This window comes from Cyprinus carpio, chromosome A20, assembly GCF_018340385.1.
Source record: "Cyprinus carpio isolate SPL01 chromosome A20, ASM1834038v1, whole genome shotgun sequence".
NCBI classification, from domain to species: domain Eukaryota; kingdom Metazoa; phylum Chordata; class Actinopteri; order Cypriniformes; family Cyprinidae; genus Cyprinus; species Cyprinus carpio.
Window position 1 is genome coordinate 18,890,679 of NC_056591.1, and position 17,045 is coordinate 18,907,723.

The 17,045-nt window shown below is 36.8% G+C and overlaps 1 protein-coding gene across 1 annotated transcript; it reads left to right on the top strand.

The window, feature by feature from the left end:
* The first annotated feature begins 658 nt into the window (after positions 1-658).
* Positions 659-4,205, top strand: fbxo16 (F-box protein 16). The gene is made up of 9 exons (XM_019100311.2): positions 659-833; positions 1,003-1,118; positions 1,279-1,314; positions 1,408-1,614; positions 2,009-2,173; positions 2,266-2,522; positions 2,858-2,951; positions 3,226-3,454; positions 3,657-4,205. Exons 2-9 carry the CDS (start codon positions 1,038-1,040, stop codon positions 3,698-3,700), a joined length of 1,113 nt encoding a protein of 370 aa, XP_018955856.2. The 5' UTR covers positions 659-833; positions 1,003-1,037; the 3' UTR covers positions 3,701-4,205.
* The last annotated feature ends 12,840 nt before the right edge of the window (positions 4,206-17,045 follow it).

Sequence of the window (17,045 nt, forward strand, 5' to 3'; positions counted from 1 at the left end):
GTGTGTTGTTTTTTTTTGTTTTTAGGAGTGACGAATGAGGGGCGGTGTATTTAGTGGTGGGAAGTCCAACGGATTTTTGCGATTCGGTTCTTTTGGGCATTTTATTTCGAAGAATCGGTTCGAAACGAGTCATTCATTCTTTTACGTGACGACATTATTACGTCATATCGCAATCGCTTCTGGAAGCGTGGTATATTTACATGTTCTAAAAGTTGTTTGATAAATTTTTTTCGATTAATAACAATAGTACGTTCACGTGTCCCAAACCAGTTTGTTGCCGCCACAATGCTGCTAATAAAAACATGAACTCATTTAGAACCTACATGTAATCAGCATTTAAACAATACTAAAATTAATTTACATCTCTCAGATGAAAAAGTGTTAGCACATATTAATAAAATTATGTTTAATAAAGTCAACTCGTAAACACATATGTTGATAAAACTTTAATTTTCAAATTAAAGTAAAACTATATGCTACAAAATAATATAGTTTTTATTTATAACATTTCTGCTATTCGGTTAAATTAATTTACTTTCGTCACATCAGTGTAATCCTATGTCCACTCAGAGCATCGGTTCTGTGAACCGTTTCATTTTAAACCGATTTGTTTAAAAGATCCGATTCAAAAGAATGAAACGTTTGCGAATCGAACATAGCCAGTGTTTGTTTGGAAAGAGGCGGGACAGAGTGAGAGGGAGTGGGATTGCTATGGAGACTGGTAAACTGTACTGAGCAGGATGAGCAAAACCATCTATATCGGATCAGTAAACATTTAATGGTTTCGTTATGACAGCTGACATCACTGTTTCCGGTTGACATTACTACAAATTGTAGGTTTGATTTTCTCTCTCTTTTATACTGTATTGTACTGTACGAATAGGCCATTTTGTTGTTGCTAGTATGAAACTCACAGCACGTTTGTTTGCCTTAACATGGCTATGTAATTTTGATAAAGTGCTCTTAATGTTGTGGTGCCTAATATGATTGAGGTTTATGCAGGAGCTGAAACTCAAACGTATGAACTTCACTGAAAGATGCCCCATGCTCCCAGAACAAAAATGCAGACCAAACTGAGTACCTGGACACCTCTAAATCATCAGCTCTCCAATACTTATGTACGTGCACCAAAAATGTAGTATATGATCTTCTGCTTTGTTTAACATGAGAATCGCAGTTTCAGTATGTTTACTTCAGGTGTATTTTTTTCAGCTACCATAACCTCTTAGTTATATTACAGCGTAGAATGTTTCACGTCAAATGTAAACACTTTGGCAGGTTTTTGAAGAGAGAAGAAATTTGCTTGGAAAGTGGGTAAGTAATGCACTTACTGTAAAAATTGCAATGTGTACAGTTTCTTGTTTTTGTTATTTGCTCTGTTGATTATCTGCTCCAACCCTCTTCCAGTTTGAGAAGTGGACAGATAGCCAGCGGAAACAGGTGCTGCAAGATTTTTTCTCCAGATGCTCTGCTAGCCAGCTGAAACATCTCAGACAGACTCTGAGCAGCTGGGTACCAGAGGAAGCCCTCGACTTCACTAGGGTCCTTCCCAGGGTCATATCACTCTATATATTTTCATTCCTTGACCCCCGAAGCCTCTGTAGATGTGCTCAGGTATGTGACATTGTTAAATTTACCAAATAAATTAATAAACATTATTGGAATTGTCTGAATATTTTAATTCCATGAATAAAACCCACTTTTCTACATGTGCACTCAAATATATTCTAATCATACCGTGTGCAGATACACTAACGTTCAGATGCATTTTTTTTTTTTTCAGAATTCTTTGACTAATAGAAAGCATTTATTTGAAATAGAATTATTTTGGTAACATCATACATGTCTTTACTGTCACTTTTGATCAGTTTAGTGCATCTGTGCTGAATAAAAGTATTAATTTAGAGTATCAAAGTAAACATCTTACTGATACTGACCCTAAACTTTTGAACAGTATTGTGTATAACATTTGTGTATTCTCTAATTACAGTAATTTATTCATTTGCAGGTAAGCTGGCATTGGAAAAACCTGGGTGAGCTTGACCAGCTGTGGATGCCTAAATGTCTGAAACTAGGTTGGTGCATAACCTTTCCTCCAACACCATTTGAACAAGGTGTATGGAAGAGGCATTACATAGAGACAGTGCAGGAGCTTCACATTAGCAGGCCCAAGGTGTGTTGCTGAAAGTCTGTTTTAGTCTGTTTCTGTCTCATCTACTGGAATAAATGTAATTTTTTGTGGTGCACATTTTCCACATTCTCCAGGCGCCAGTGAAAGAAGAGTTTATTATCCCTGAGGTGAAAGTAATTGGCAGTGAGATAGAGGGTTCACTTCCTGTGACCGGTCACAGGGAGTTCAATTCTGTCCTCTCAAGTCTTCATGGGAAGAGTAAAGATGGGAATAGCTTGGTGAAATCAGCCAAAGGTCTTCCGCCTTGGAGAGACTCAGACAGGCATCCCACTGACACAATACGCTTTAACTACTTGGATAACCTTGACCCAGTTGAGCATGCAAGAAAAGCGTAAGTGACAACTTATTTTGTTTTGCACACTCATAAATACATGACCGTTCAAAAGTTTGTAGTCAGTACAATTTTTTTTTTCAAAAGTAATTAAATTGTTTTTAAATGTTAATTTTTTAAAATTACATTTTTTACCAACTCCAACATTTTAAACATATGTACACAGTATGTATTATATTTGAGTCCTTAGGTAATAGAAAATATCACAAAATTATCTGTGACCCACTAACAGATATGCTGCATTATTTTTTAGTGCAATTTATGATCTGAAACTGTGCACGTTGAAAGTATGTGCAACTACAGCAGAACATGCTAAGCTATCTTTATCTCTGCAGACTCATAAAGGGAAAAAGTGCTGCAATAAGACAGGAAAACACTATGAAAGCACCATCTCGCTCAACATACAAGCTGCGCAAGGCCAAATCTTTGGTAAGCTAATATAATTATCATGTGACTGTGTAGTTGATTCTCATACAAATCAGCAGCAGCAGCATGCAAAGAATTCTCCAGAGCCGACATAACCCAGAGGCATCATGAATACTAATCAGACTATATGTGGGATATCATGGAAATGTGCTGCAGAGGAAAAGGAGGGCACTGTGTTGCTGGGGAAGAAAACTGCCATTATATTGAACAATACACATATACTTTTTCTGTTAGAATTATAAGAGAAATCAAGGCTTTCATTTGTATATTTTCCCAGATGTTTTTATCCTTGGATCTCAGTGCAGCAGGAAAGCGAAACCAAAACAGGCCGCAATGGGCAGCACAGAACTTAGAAGCACTTCCGTCTGACAAGGACTCCATAAAGAGACTTTCCCAGACCTCCCAATGGAATGCAGGGATACGTCCTGGTCCTGTAAGGCCTCCGGTGCCCAGACTGAGTAAGGAGGGGCTCCATGCATCACAGAGATCCCATAGAAGCACACCAAGTAAGCCCATATGTACTTTCAATATAAATCTTAAGTAAGATATTTTGCTTTTATAATAAACTAACCTGACCAAGAAACTAAAATACTCTCTGTGAAGTTGCAGCAGAAAATATTTAATCATCTTAATTAATTATTAATAACATGATACAGTGTAACACAATTTGTTATATAAACTGGTATAATAAACATTATTCTGTTCCAGCTGTGTCTCTTTTCGAAAGTACAGCCATGAAGGAGAACATATGAAGAATCAAATGAAGCTTGACACATAAGGCCATCTTCTGGATGATGTTGTGATAGCAACATGAACGACTCGAAGTGATTCGTACAAAGTTAATTTATTATCATGTCTTTAATTCATAATAATGTCATAATGTCATAACTTTATGTTGACAAACAAAGCACAATACATTCATATTGTTTTTATATGATTATTTTTTCCTTGAGTCCCTTAAATGTGTCATTGTCCACTAGATGTCCCTGTCTGCTCAGAATGTTTGAGGGCAAATGGTTGAAATTTATTTTTATTGTTTATCATCTTGCTTTCTCTGTATTCTCAAATATAACCTGTTTATTCGTTTTTAAACTGATTAAACTGTCTTTACCATGGAAAATAATATGAATATGTTAAACAATTATATGGCATTTAATTCATATTAAAATATATGAAACATAAACTTGTACTTATCTGGCTGTACTTAATAGGACCCTTATTTTTCTTTAATTTTTTTTTTCTATTATTGTCTCAAAAATGTTTTGTCTGAATAATCATTCTCTGTTGTGGTAAACAAAAAGTCTTTTTAAAGAAGTATATTTAAAAAATCCTGCCTTTGCAAAAACGGTATTTGAAAAGGACTTTTATTATGAAGACTTGCCTCTCCGGTTGCCAATTTGAATCGGAGCGCCTGTCGCTGTGTTCACGCGGCGGCTGGCTCTGGCTGTAATATCTTGTGGACTCCGTTGATTGGGTCGGTAGAGTTGACAGAAGCGAAATCCCTGGAAAAACGGTATTTTCGGAAAATACTGGTAAGCATAACTCGACTATATAACGGTGTCTAGCTTATTTAAAATAGTTGGGGAATATAATTCATTTATAAGCTTGTATTCACAATAGTCAGCGCGTGAGCCAAAAGAGTTAAGTGCGTTAGCTCGCGCTCTAACGTTAGCTCTCTGTCAAACGTCTCAATATTCCCAAAGCCGCAGGAAGTGTGATTCCAGTTTACTGTAGAAAAAAGTACGTCTTTAACTCTTAGCCTTGTTTCAGCAAACCTCAGTCACAACAATTTTTATCGAAGAGAAACGCGTTAGTAGTCCTCAGTGATTTATTCGGTGCTTGTTTCTGCGAGAACGGTGATGAAAACTACAAATTTACTGTTTTAAAGGACATTAAAACGTCACAGATTTATTATGTAAGGTATCTGTACTAACTTTGTGTACTTTTTCGTTGGTTTGGTTGACGAGTTTCCTGGTGTTTTACAGTGAAGCCCTCTCTCTGGCCGTTACATTGAGTTGTCAGTTGACAGTCTCGTGCGAGCAGCGGTGTTTAACTGCCAAAGGTTTGTCTGCTTGCTGTTTATTCAGAAGCACGTTTGTATCTGATTTTACATCTCAACGGCTTTTAAATGGAAATTAGAGCGTTACATCTCAAAGTAATGTATAATTCATGTGTGTTTTGTCAAGGATGAAGGATATAGACTGCTGGTATAGTTTAATCCCACTAATGTTACAGTTGACTTAAATGACCAGTGATATCATCGTACAGTAAAGCACTAAACGTTGCCTTAGGTTACTTTGAACTAAATGAGTCTGCTAAACGGAAGGTTGTTTTACTTTGCATAGTTTTCATTTTCTTCTGTTGTTGGACATTTAAATGTCCAAAATGATAGCGTTCCAGTCATCCACTAAATGTAAGTCTGTACAATTGCATTTCTCAGGATAAAGGCTCTTTCAAAGTGCTGAGCTGCTGAAGAGAAGTTCCAGGTTGTTATTGTCAACCTCAGGCCACAACAGCTGTTCCTTTACTGACACTCAGGAGAGCTGGGAAACCTAAATCCCACCCATTGGATCCTGTACAGGGATCGATGGAGCGCCAGTTATGAGGACACCCCCATAGTTTGAAGTGTATCTCTAAATTGTTGAGATACTTCTCTAACATTTTCTTCAATGCTTCAGTTTTTGTGGTTCTCTGGACAGCCATATGGTTTCTAGATTTTATTATTGTTTTCCCAGATCAGTTGTGAAATGCTGCCTGCTGCCAGACGGATGGCGACAGCTGCGGTGCTCTGCATGCCGGTTGAGCCTCTGGGTATAGCTTTGCATGATATCTTTTGAAATGACAAGGATCTTATTTCAGGATAGTCTCCCATCTTGGCAGAGTTTTCACTGTGGTAAGAAAAGCACAGAAGCACCTGGAGACTGATAATGGCATAGTTTTTGTGGACAAGTACTTCCTCTTTCAGTAATATTACCCATTAAAAAACTGCATGAAATTCCTTTATTTATTTTCTTTCTCTGATTATAGACCGTTGGCTTAAGCCTTTTTGTTCTTAGATTGATCAGTCTGCATCTGAACAGAACAGAACAATATTTCAGAACAATATTTCAGGCCTAAATTAGTGTGCGTTTCACTGCACATGTGCTGCCTTTGTTTTCAAGCCCATCCGTGCTGAGTAGCTAATTGATTGGTTAGGGTCATTTTTCTTTTTCAGGCTTTGATAGGCATCTCATGCCATGACAAGCACGGTGGCAGAGCATGCGAAAGATCGTGAAAGGGAGTGCAAATGGTTATAGTGAATTTACAGCATTTTGGCACTGTGTAAATGCATTGTGTGTCGTCCAAAAGGCCTTCGCTGCCTCATCCAGCTGGCAACAAGGCATGTGTAAAATCACTTGTTAATCCACAGAGGCTGTTTGTCTGTTCAATACAGTGCATGTGTTGCAGCAAGACAGGATGCACTTTCAGTTGTTTTAGCTGTCCAGGGTTTTCTACATTTAATTGGATTAGTCTACTCACGATTTGTCAAGCTTTCAAAGCTGATTACATGATTATAACAGTACATTATCACTACAGCATAAAAAAATTAGTGATGCACTGTATCATATTGGTTATTGGAAGGGATTTTGTTATTGAATGTATTGGTTGATAATAGACATTTAATTTTCCTTGCCCGTTTCCTATATTTTTACATTTAGATTACATTTGCCGCTCACTGAACAATGGCACTTAAATCTTTAGAAGTGCTAATAATTAAAAATGAAACCAACTGACTCAGTTTGGTATCATCTGCCTATTTGTTATTGTACAGGTGGATCTGCAGTTCAATTACTGGATTTATTGGCTTGAAACAGATGGACTCTTAGACTCATAATATGCTTAGTAACTGAGCTTTAATAAACACTCAAATATTTCTGTGTATTCATCAGCAAATTGCAGCTGGGAGATTTACCTAATACAAAAAAATCCAGTTGCCTGATGTGATTTGCACTTCTATTGTTCGGTATGCATGATGCATTAATATTGACGAGAAGTAGATAAATTGCTTGCCTGGGTCTTTGACATTCTGAAATATAATATATTGTGCAACACCAGTGTGATGTTTTCTGTTGTTCACTTTCGACAAACTTCCTGCTGGTTTTACACTTTTATTTCCTCCCTGTGTCTGAGAGTCAACTATGCTGAGGTTAATCACAGGGGAAGTAGCTTATTTGAAATGCAATGATTGCAGAAACCACTGGTAATATTTTTACATAATATATTAAGTAGGATGTTTGTGAAAGCTTGTAGCCCTACTGTTGTGCCTGAGAACAGAAGCATGGTTTTACTAGCTGTAGGTGATAACTCTGTGTCGAGCTGCGTACTGTAAGTTTTGAATGTTACCAGACCTGACTCCTCAGCTGGCATTTGAACTTGACTGTAACCTTGGCCCCATGAGTTGTCTGGCTCTTCTCAGTGATGCTGCTACTTCATTCAATTGAGCAGCTGCTGGAATTTAGATTGGTGGTTTTGTCCATGGTAACAGTATTTGAAAGTACTGTGAATGAAATGTAACATAGCCCAGATATTCTTTCTCTTTCTCTCTCTCTCTTTCTAGGGCTATGTATCAGCAAGAATCTGGTGGTAGGATAATATAATATTTAACATTATTGAACCAGTTTTTGTGCAGTATGAGTCAAGGGTGGAAATCCAAGTGCTTGCAGGATTCTTTAGTTAAATGTATATGTATAAAATGTATTTTATAAAAAGACCATATATATGTTTAGACCCTGCTTTAAAGGTTCACAGTTTAAGTTTACAATTGTGACATACAATGTCATAACATTTTGTTTATAAAATTATAAAATTACTGTTTATCTGCATAATATCAATGAAAAATAAAGTTCTTGTAGGATTCCTAAAGAAAACAAAACAATTGTAAAGCAATAAAATAAATACAGCTGTTGAACATTCTCAGAACCTTGAAATATCAATATTCCGTTTTTTGAGAATTGACCCCGTATCGCCAAACAAAATATCACAATACTCACATGTATCGATATTTTTTACACCCCTATATTTTTCTGCCTTTAATTTGGACTCACTTGTTTAAATTCATGTAACTTGGTCTTTGTTTCACTGGTTATTTGTTGCTATCTATCTGGACAAGAAGTTTCGCCAAATACCAAATGCTTTTTTTCTGTGACACCAAGAAACAATGAATTTGTTCATGAAGACTCCATGACCCAGATATTTAATTTTTTCTGATAGAGTCAGTCAGGAATCCAAAAATAGATACAAAGCTAATAGCAGGTTTAACCCCTCTGTTATTTATTTTTATTTTTTTTGTTAAGCTAGTGGTTTTTCAACATACCATAGAACCATGAAAATTACATACGAGCCCATAATAAGCTCAAAAGGTTTGTGTATGTATGTGTCCAAACCTACAGCCTTTCTTAGTAAGTTGGGCTGCACAGTTTGGGAGTAAAATCAAATAGCTTTTTTCCTGATTAAAAAGTGAGATTTAAATGTGATTTAGGGCTGCAGAATTTGGCCAATAAATTTGTGAATGCATCAATATAACCATAAAATAACAATAATAATGATGTCGATAATGTTTTTTTTTTTTTTAACCATCAAGCTTTTATTTTGGTTGACAACAGCTGGTTTAGAAGTGGTTTATAATAAGTGCTTCTCATTAATTATTCTTAAAATGCACATTATAAAAAACCCAAACTAAGAGTAGATGCAGAGATGATTTTATGTGACATTTACTGCGAACTGAGCTGCTCTGAGACACTGAAAACACTGGATCATGTGCCTCTTGTGTGTAAAAGAACATAGTGCCACACTTTTTACTCTGAAACACACATCACATATTAGGGCTGCACGATTAATCGCATGCATTTGTCATGCGTGTCTCATCAGTAAAGCCGGTTCCGTGATTAGCGGTAAATGTCTGTCACCTGTTTTCAAACGGGAGCGGCAGTTAATACACAGAGCCGTAGTTCACTGACAAGCTACGCAATATTCTGTTCATAATTGAGATTAATCGCATTCGATTATGAACACGATATTGCGTAGCTTGTCAGTGAACTACGGCTCTGTGTATGAACTCCCGGTGCATTTGAAAACAGGTGACGGATATTTACCGCTAATCACGGAACCAGCTTTACTGATGAGACACGCATGACAAATGCATGCGATTAATCGTGCAGCCCTATCACATATATTTCTTTAAATAACAGCCTCTGCAATTTGATCATCATGCTAAAAGAAATTGAAATTTTTGGTTTTATTTTGATTAATCAGTCCAATCCTCTACATACACCTTAATTGAATCGCTATTGGCTAGTACATTTTTTAGTTTACTCACCAGACTGCCAGACTATATAATTTAATATAATATAATATAATGTTTGTAAAATTGCAGTTTTTTAAATATCTAAAAGTACACTCTTAAAGTATGCGTGAACCGGAAGTTGCTGCCGACTTTATTTCAGTGTAGTGACGTATTTCCAACTGAAACGGAATATTGAACATGGTTTGAGGGCATGGTTTTATGTTTGCGCTCCTCTGTCTCTCACTCATAGCAATCTAACGGTTGGAGGGGTGTGTTTAAGGATATTCTGCCCATGCCGTCAAACTGACGTCATCAGAAAAGGAATGCCATTCCAGAGTGGAAGTAAATGTTCAGATTTTGATTAAAGATTACAAAAACAAAAAATGTTTTTTTAGCAGATTAACTTGCATGGATTAATTGTTTACATCAAACCCGGCATTTCTTAAAGCAGAAGAATTCCAAAGGAAAGGCGTTATTTTGACAGGAAAATAGAACAAAGAATATCATTTACATGTAGCGTGTCAATTCTCTCTCTCGCTCTCTCTCTTTCTCTCTGAGTGTGTGAGACAAAGCGACGGCGTGTCGTGCGCCTACACACTAGAGTTTATGGTACGTCAAATACAGATGCATTGCACATCAATTCAGATGAACTGAAAAACAGCACAGATCGCTTGATGGAGAGTGAAACTCTGAAGCGCTCAGTGTGTTCGGCAAGTGAAAATATATATGTGCTAAACTTATACTCAGCCTCCAACTCACACACTGGCAAGTAAAATCTGAGAATTTATTTGCCATTGGCTAATATTAGACATCATTTAGTTGCCCAGAGTGAAGATTTAGTCACATATGTGAGTAATTTACTTGCAATGTAGAGGGTTGGAGTCCTACAATCAGTACAGGCTTAAGTTATGCTTGAAGGGCAGTGCAGACCCTGTCTTCCCCATGTACTCTGCGAAATGGATCTTTGTATCTCAGTGCTTTTGAGCTGCTGAGATCACAGAACAGAAGTGCTATTCAGACCAAAAGCAGGCTGTAAGAAGAATTGTATGCCTCTGAGTCCTACACAATTTATGACGAGCTGCGGAGAATGTCTCTGAATACCAAACCCTCTCAGTTTACGCACTGAGGCTGTTATGTGTTTTCCATGCTCTTTTCCTGTGCCCGATAATCCAAAATGGCAAGAACGTCGGCTAGATGAAGTTTTGCCTACTTAAGTGAATTGAAGCCATTATCTGAATGATCTAAATTTCTTCAGATACTATAAACATTCATACTGTTATGACCCAAGGTTTATATATGGTGTTTGAATGGGATGCGTTGTTTTGTGTTGGTCCACCCCTCATGACCCTATTGAGCACAGTTGGTACTGTATGGTTTGACCAAAAATCTGAATTTTTTTATAGGATTCTGGTGGTTTTATGATTAATCACTGTTTTTTTTTTATCCTGACTTGGACTTTATATGAATCAGAATGCATGAAGCAGTTGCAAAACCACTGCATTTTAATCATGATCCAAACAAAGATGCTACATGTAGCATGTGCAGTTTTTGATTTAAATTAGATTGTATAATTCAATTTCAAAATTTAAAGCAAAAACAGAATGGTCTGACTTTAGTTTTGTGAAATTATGCTACATAAAACATCTGAACGAAATGAAAACAGCAGACAGGCTGAATGAGAAGCAAATTCACTCTCTGACAGCAGGTGACACTTAAGGAACAGCAGTAAATCCAGCACTGTATAAAAACATGGACGTAGTGTCCATGACGTCACCCATAGGCTTCCGAAGAGCGTTTTTAAAGCTCAAAGTGGGCGGAGGTGGCCGTCGCCATCTTGGCAGCACATCACTTCACGTCACAGATAATCGAAAATGGGCAAAGAGGCGGGAGCTGGCCACCTAGCTTGACGGCAGTGTCAGCACTGCCAATCTACCTGTCACTCAAGTGGCCACGCCCTTAATTATGCAGAACTTTAAGGCTTAATATAATTTAAACGGATGAGTTATAAAAAAATTTGCCCCCTCACAGTTGTCATGAAGGGCAAAATTAGCTATATAGACCAAAATTATTTTTTGAACCAGGCTGTAAACGTTTTTTTTCTGCTGTAAATTTAGGCATTTTAACATGGGAAGTCTATGGGATTGACTCCCTTTTGTGTCTTATCACACACACTTCGGACGCATCGCGTTCAACTCAAGCAGTGGTCTAAAACATTTAATCACCAAACGGACACAAGTTTACTTCAAGAATGAACAATGAGGCATAGATAAGTTTGGAGTTCAGTGTTTAAAAAAAACGGATCAAACGGAAAGAGCGATCTATATTATAGCTCTATAACTGAAGCATACAGACATTATTAGAGCCACAGAAAGACGTTAGATGAAAATGCTCATTATACAATTCATTATGTACATTAACAACGATTTGTGGCAAATATAATGTAATTTAATGGAAAACTATTTGAATGGCACTCTGTGTCGTGGCAGGATTTTCTGTCAGCTGCATTTAAATCCGGGTCTGAAGTTTCTCGTCTGTTCAGCGTGCAGCATCACGTGTCTGAACAAATAGCACATGCTGCCAATGATTTCTACCACTAGAGGCCGCTCTTGTGCAGTATAATGAAAACAGACCCTTCTCAGCGGCTCCAGCAATGGACGCAACCCGGAAAACTGTCAGCATGGATTTTTGGCGATAACCGATTGTTCCAGCAATCAACTATTGGTGCCGATTAATCGGCAAAACTGATACATCGGTCGACCTCTACTGTCTACATTGCTTAGGCACGTTTACTGGTATGCGTTTTTTTTTTTTTTTTTTTTTTATTAATACCAGTTGGGTAATTCAAACCGGTTTGCCATTTGAACTGGTATATCGCCCAGCACTAAGCAGTGTTATGGCAGAGGAAGCAAGGCAGCCATTGTGGCAGTGTTTATGTCACCCTGCCTCTTGCCACATTGCCCGCCCATCATTGCCCATGAAGGGGCAAAAATCAACCGGCCTCCTTCAAGCCTCAGTCACATTTCCTGCAGCCCGAGGGAGGCACAGTTCTCTTAACCCAATTTTAGGTTTGCTATCCTCCACAGTCAAAACAGAGGTCTTTAAAATTGGATGAAACCATGAGGTCTCACCCTGTGGTGTTTCTGTTACGATATATAGGGTGGAGCAGCCCTTGTGCCTTTTACCTTTTATGCTCTTTACAAGTCTCTTGGTTGAAGAAATCAAAGCCTTTAATTATGACAGGCCTTTTACAGATGATGCAGAATGTCACATCTGATGGTGTGTTCATTTAAGAAGCAGTTTTAAGCATACTCACTGACCTTACTGCACTATACTGGCACTAAATATTTTATTGTGCTTTAGACCACCCTGTGTAGTTGGAAAGCTTTAGAATCAAGTTGTATCTACAAACACAAGTTCTACTAGAGTTACGGAGGAGATTTGTTTAATAAAGCATCATTTAAAAATATGATACAATTTGTTAACAGTATGTGAAGATATATATGCTGTTTAATTTAGGAGTCTAGAATGTGTAGGTGTTCTGACAAACAGTATGAGGGTGTAGTGTGTAGTTACCTAAAATAGACATGTCTGGCAAAGTTAAAGACACACCATCCATGACGTGGAGTAACATAAAGCCCTATAAAATCTATTTATTTATTTATTTATTTATTTATTTTTTCCAGAATTCTATTTTAAATGTTCTGGATTCTGTTTTAATGGTGGCAATCAAATGAAGGCATAAAATATTAACAATTTAATCCACCATTTAAAATAGGTAATCAAATGAAAATGTAATGATCCCTTTTATTTTTTTGCCATGCAAAATGTTGTACAACAGAGGTTTACTGTTAAAATTAAAATATGGAAGAAAGATTGTGTGATATTTCTTAAAAAATAAAGTTTTAATAACTTTTGACAAGTAGTTGTCAAGACCTGAGTTTCCTTGTGTATATGAAAAGATGCCGCTCATTCACACAGAGAAATGAGACTTTATATTTAAATGGCAATCTTTTTATGCTTTAATAATTACAGACACTAGTCTATATCTCAATGTCATTAATTGTACAACTCTACTTTTGATTTATTGAATTATTACTCGTAAGCATAATCTTTTTTCCAGAAATTGTGCAAGCAAGTTGCTAAAGTAAATGTTGGGTATGATGGGTAGTGTTATGCTGATTCACAATGTAACTGTTACACTATCTGATATTTTTCTTTTGCTTATGTTTAGATGCTCCCATATGAGTTCAGTAAGTACTGTGATATTTGTCTATTATCAATGCTATCTCAGCAACAGCAGAATGGAGAGAAACCACTAGAAATGAGCTTCTTGCAGCTAATGGAGTTATTGTGGAGACAGACAGGAAATAGTTGTTTTTACTACACTGGTATTGGTTAGGCTAGGCTTTTTGTGTGGTGTTCTATCACTGTGTTTTCTACACTGCTCTGGTGTTTGTCAAAGACCGCACTGAGCATCATGAACTCCCACACATTGTGCAGTACGGTCACTTTGCTACATTTCTCCATGGATGTTATCGCAGAGGAAACTCTCTTTCTCACCTGGTATTCTGTAGCATTACATGGCTGTGTGAGTGTGTCTCTGTACATGAAGCTGATGCATTGCTTTCAGTAAGTAACACATTATTTAGAGTCTGGATCAGTTTTATTGTACCGACTCTGTCATAAATCAACATCTTGTTGCTGTTTGTTAGCTGTTTCTACTAAAAAAATAAAACAGAGAAGCAACTTGTTTTGATTTCCACAAAAGATGGTGCAAATAGACGGTGTGATTTATGGCCTCTCTAATGAATGCTGGTGTGTACACATGTCACCAAACCACTAAACTTTGCATCAACATTTTTGTTTGTTGAAGTGATAAGCATTATCGTGGTAATTAGGGGTGGGTGGTATGACTGAAATATATCACAGCACAAGTCATATTGTCTAAAGGTTTCTGTTGTAAGTAGCCATGTTGTAATTTATTTAAATACTTTATAAATGAAATGTTTAGTTTAGTATTATCTTGTTTAAAACAAAGATATTAAGTATTTGTATATTAAAGTGTTAAAAACTATTAACATCTATAAAATTTGTGGGTTAAAACTAAATAATGTGATAATAAAGAGCCATTAATAAGCTCCTAAAAATGTCTATTTGTGAATATCTATTCTGTAGTAAACTAACTAGCAAATGCAGCTCTTTGAATCTATGTAAGGGTGGGCTGGTGTTGTTCATTTTGAGTTGCTTTTATGTGATCTGCCTATGAGATTACGGTGCTCTTAAAAGAAACAGGATTACAGGAACCCCCTCAGTCATACTTCAAATCCCACTGAACTGACCCATCATTAAAATTACATTCTTGTAAGATTAGCCAACCCGTTTAGTTTTGCTACTGCTCATTTCAAAATGTTATCATTGGTTACTAGTTCAACAGGGGAAAAGACCCGTTACATATATAACAAGAATTAGACTTAGGTCTAGTTAAAGGGGTTATATGGTGCGATTTCAAATTTTCCTTTCTCTTTGGAGTGTTACAAGCTCTTGGTGCATAAAGAAGATCTGTAAAGTTGCAAAGACTAAAGTCTCAAATCCAAAGAGATATTCTTTATAAAAGTTAAAAGTCTAACTACACTCCCCTAAAATGGCTCATTCTAACACACCCCCACATCTCTACGTCACGATGTGGGAAGATTTGCATAACAGCGCCCAAATGTTTACGCAAAGAAAGAAGGCATAACGCAACGTGTAAAAAGACAGTATAAGTCATTATAATCAGTAATTATGCCCACACTGGATGCAACAAATGCCTCGTTTGTAATGGGTTTTATTGGTTTTGTCTCATCTAGTGATGTCCGGATCGCAAACGAATCTTTCTATTTAACCGGATTTTCTTAGTGAACAGGTCAAACTAGTTCACCAAATTGAACTGAATCGTTTGAAACGGTCTCCAGTACACACTAATACACAGACTACTTAAGTTATTCGGTTTATATACGTGCCTTGCACTCTCTCTGAGGCGAAATATATCCCGAGTTATTCAGTTACTCCTAACAGTACATTGACTGAACTACTAAAAGAAAACAGATGATAGGATGTGCACAATCAGAGCAGCTGGACTGAGTCTTGTGCCACTGGCCTGGGAGTGTGTTAAGGGGTGTAACATTTCCATCACACACTTGAGGCATTCAGCCAATCACAAGGCACTGGACTCGTTTCAGAAAGGTGGGGCATAGAGGAGAAACAATAATGTACATTATATGGAAAATAATGTGTTTTTTTTTTAACCTTAAACTGCATAAACACATTGGATTACACCAAATACACAAAATAATGTTTTTTTTAGCAGCATCATATGACCCCTTTAATATTTGCACTTGCTGTACTGAAGGCAGCCATTGCATTTCCCTGAGTTTCCTTCAGCTTTTTTGTCTATCTCCATTTGTTTCCCATGGTGGTATTGAAGTTTTACACTTCGTTGACTCTTCATGCATCTTAACCTCTAGATGAACAGTGGGGAGTGGCTCTTAAGATGAATGGCTGATGTGTTTTTTTTTGTCCTTTTTTTTTTTTTTTTTTTTTTTTTTTAGTTCTTTGAACGATTACATAATTGTGGCATCTGTAATTGTAATCACAATTAGAAATTTGATTAATTGTGCACCCCTAAGACTAATGGTGATGTCATCATCTCAAAGGCCTGTCATTGCCTAGAGGTGCTACAATTTCATGATGTGGACATTTTTTGGGGGGGAAGATCACCATCTGTTTCACCACAGTTGCTTCTGACTGTGCTGCAAAACCGAAGTAGAATGATCAAGTCAAGTAATCTATCTTTTAGGCAGCAGCCACAGTTTGTCAACAGATGTCATGTTATGTTCTTGCACTGATATGATTGCTGTGACACTATTAAACTAATCACACTTGTATGCTTGTACTTAGACTGTTATGTGTGCCAGCCAAGTGAGAATGGGAACTGGGAGTTGTTCGCTTGAATATTTCATGCTGTCGTTCATTTGGCCTGGGTTGTTTGAAGAGCCCATCTGCCTCTCGCAGTCAAACAGTTTTGTCCTGGAGGTTAGCAGCTGGTCAGATTCTAGTGCTTTTAAAAAATGGGCTCAGCTCCTCTTCAGACTACTTGATATTGAGCAATTTGCAGTGTATCTGAGCACTTTTATTTGTGACAAAATATGGCAAGAACTGAGATAGCTAATTTAAAAGATCTTTTGAAAATGTGTGGTTTCCTTATATCTCTTGTAGTGTCTGTACTGCTTCTGAAAGGATGAACCAGTGTTATTTTAATATTAGCTATTAATAAGTCTCATTTATATATTTTTAGTTTTCATTTTAATTTTAGTTTTAGTAATTTTAGTTATTTAAATTACATTTTTAGTTAGTTGCCGAGACAACATTTTTAATTTCCATTTCCATTTTTCAAGTTTAGGTTTTTCATCTAATATATATTTATCTATTATTATCAAAAAAAAAGTTTATTTGATTATTTTTTTGGTTTCAAATAATTAAAATATGTTTAATAGTTTTAGTTAACAATAACAGTTTAATAAACATTATTTGTGTATTGTTGTCTGGTGTTGAGGGAGTCATCACTATTTTTGACCCATTTTGACCCATTCTAGGTCAGGACGTAGTGTCCATACTGTCATCCATACTGTCGTTGCCTTGGAGGAAGGCTGTTACTCAAATGTGCTTTGCTGTGCAATATCCCGAGTTGTCATGGAGATAGTTGTCATCCTGACAGATGTATGCATGTATGTGGCAGC

Coding starts and splice junctions, on each gene's coding strand:
- fbxo16 (XM_019100311.2), top strand. CDS start 1,038: ATGCCCCATGCTCCCAGAACAAAAATGCAGACCAAACTGAGTACCTGG. Junction 2,174..2,265: donor TTCACATTAGCAGGCCCAAG/GTGTGTTGCTGA, acceptor CACATTCTCCAG/GCGCCAGTGAAAGAAGAGTT. Junction 2,952..3,225: donor TGCGCAAGGCCAAATCTTTG/GTAAGCTAATAT, acceptor ATATTTTCCCAG/ATGTTTTTATCCTTGGATCT.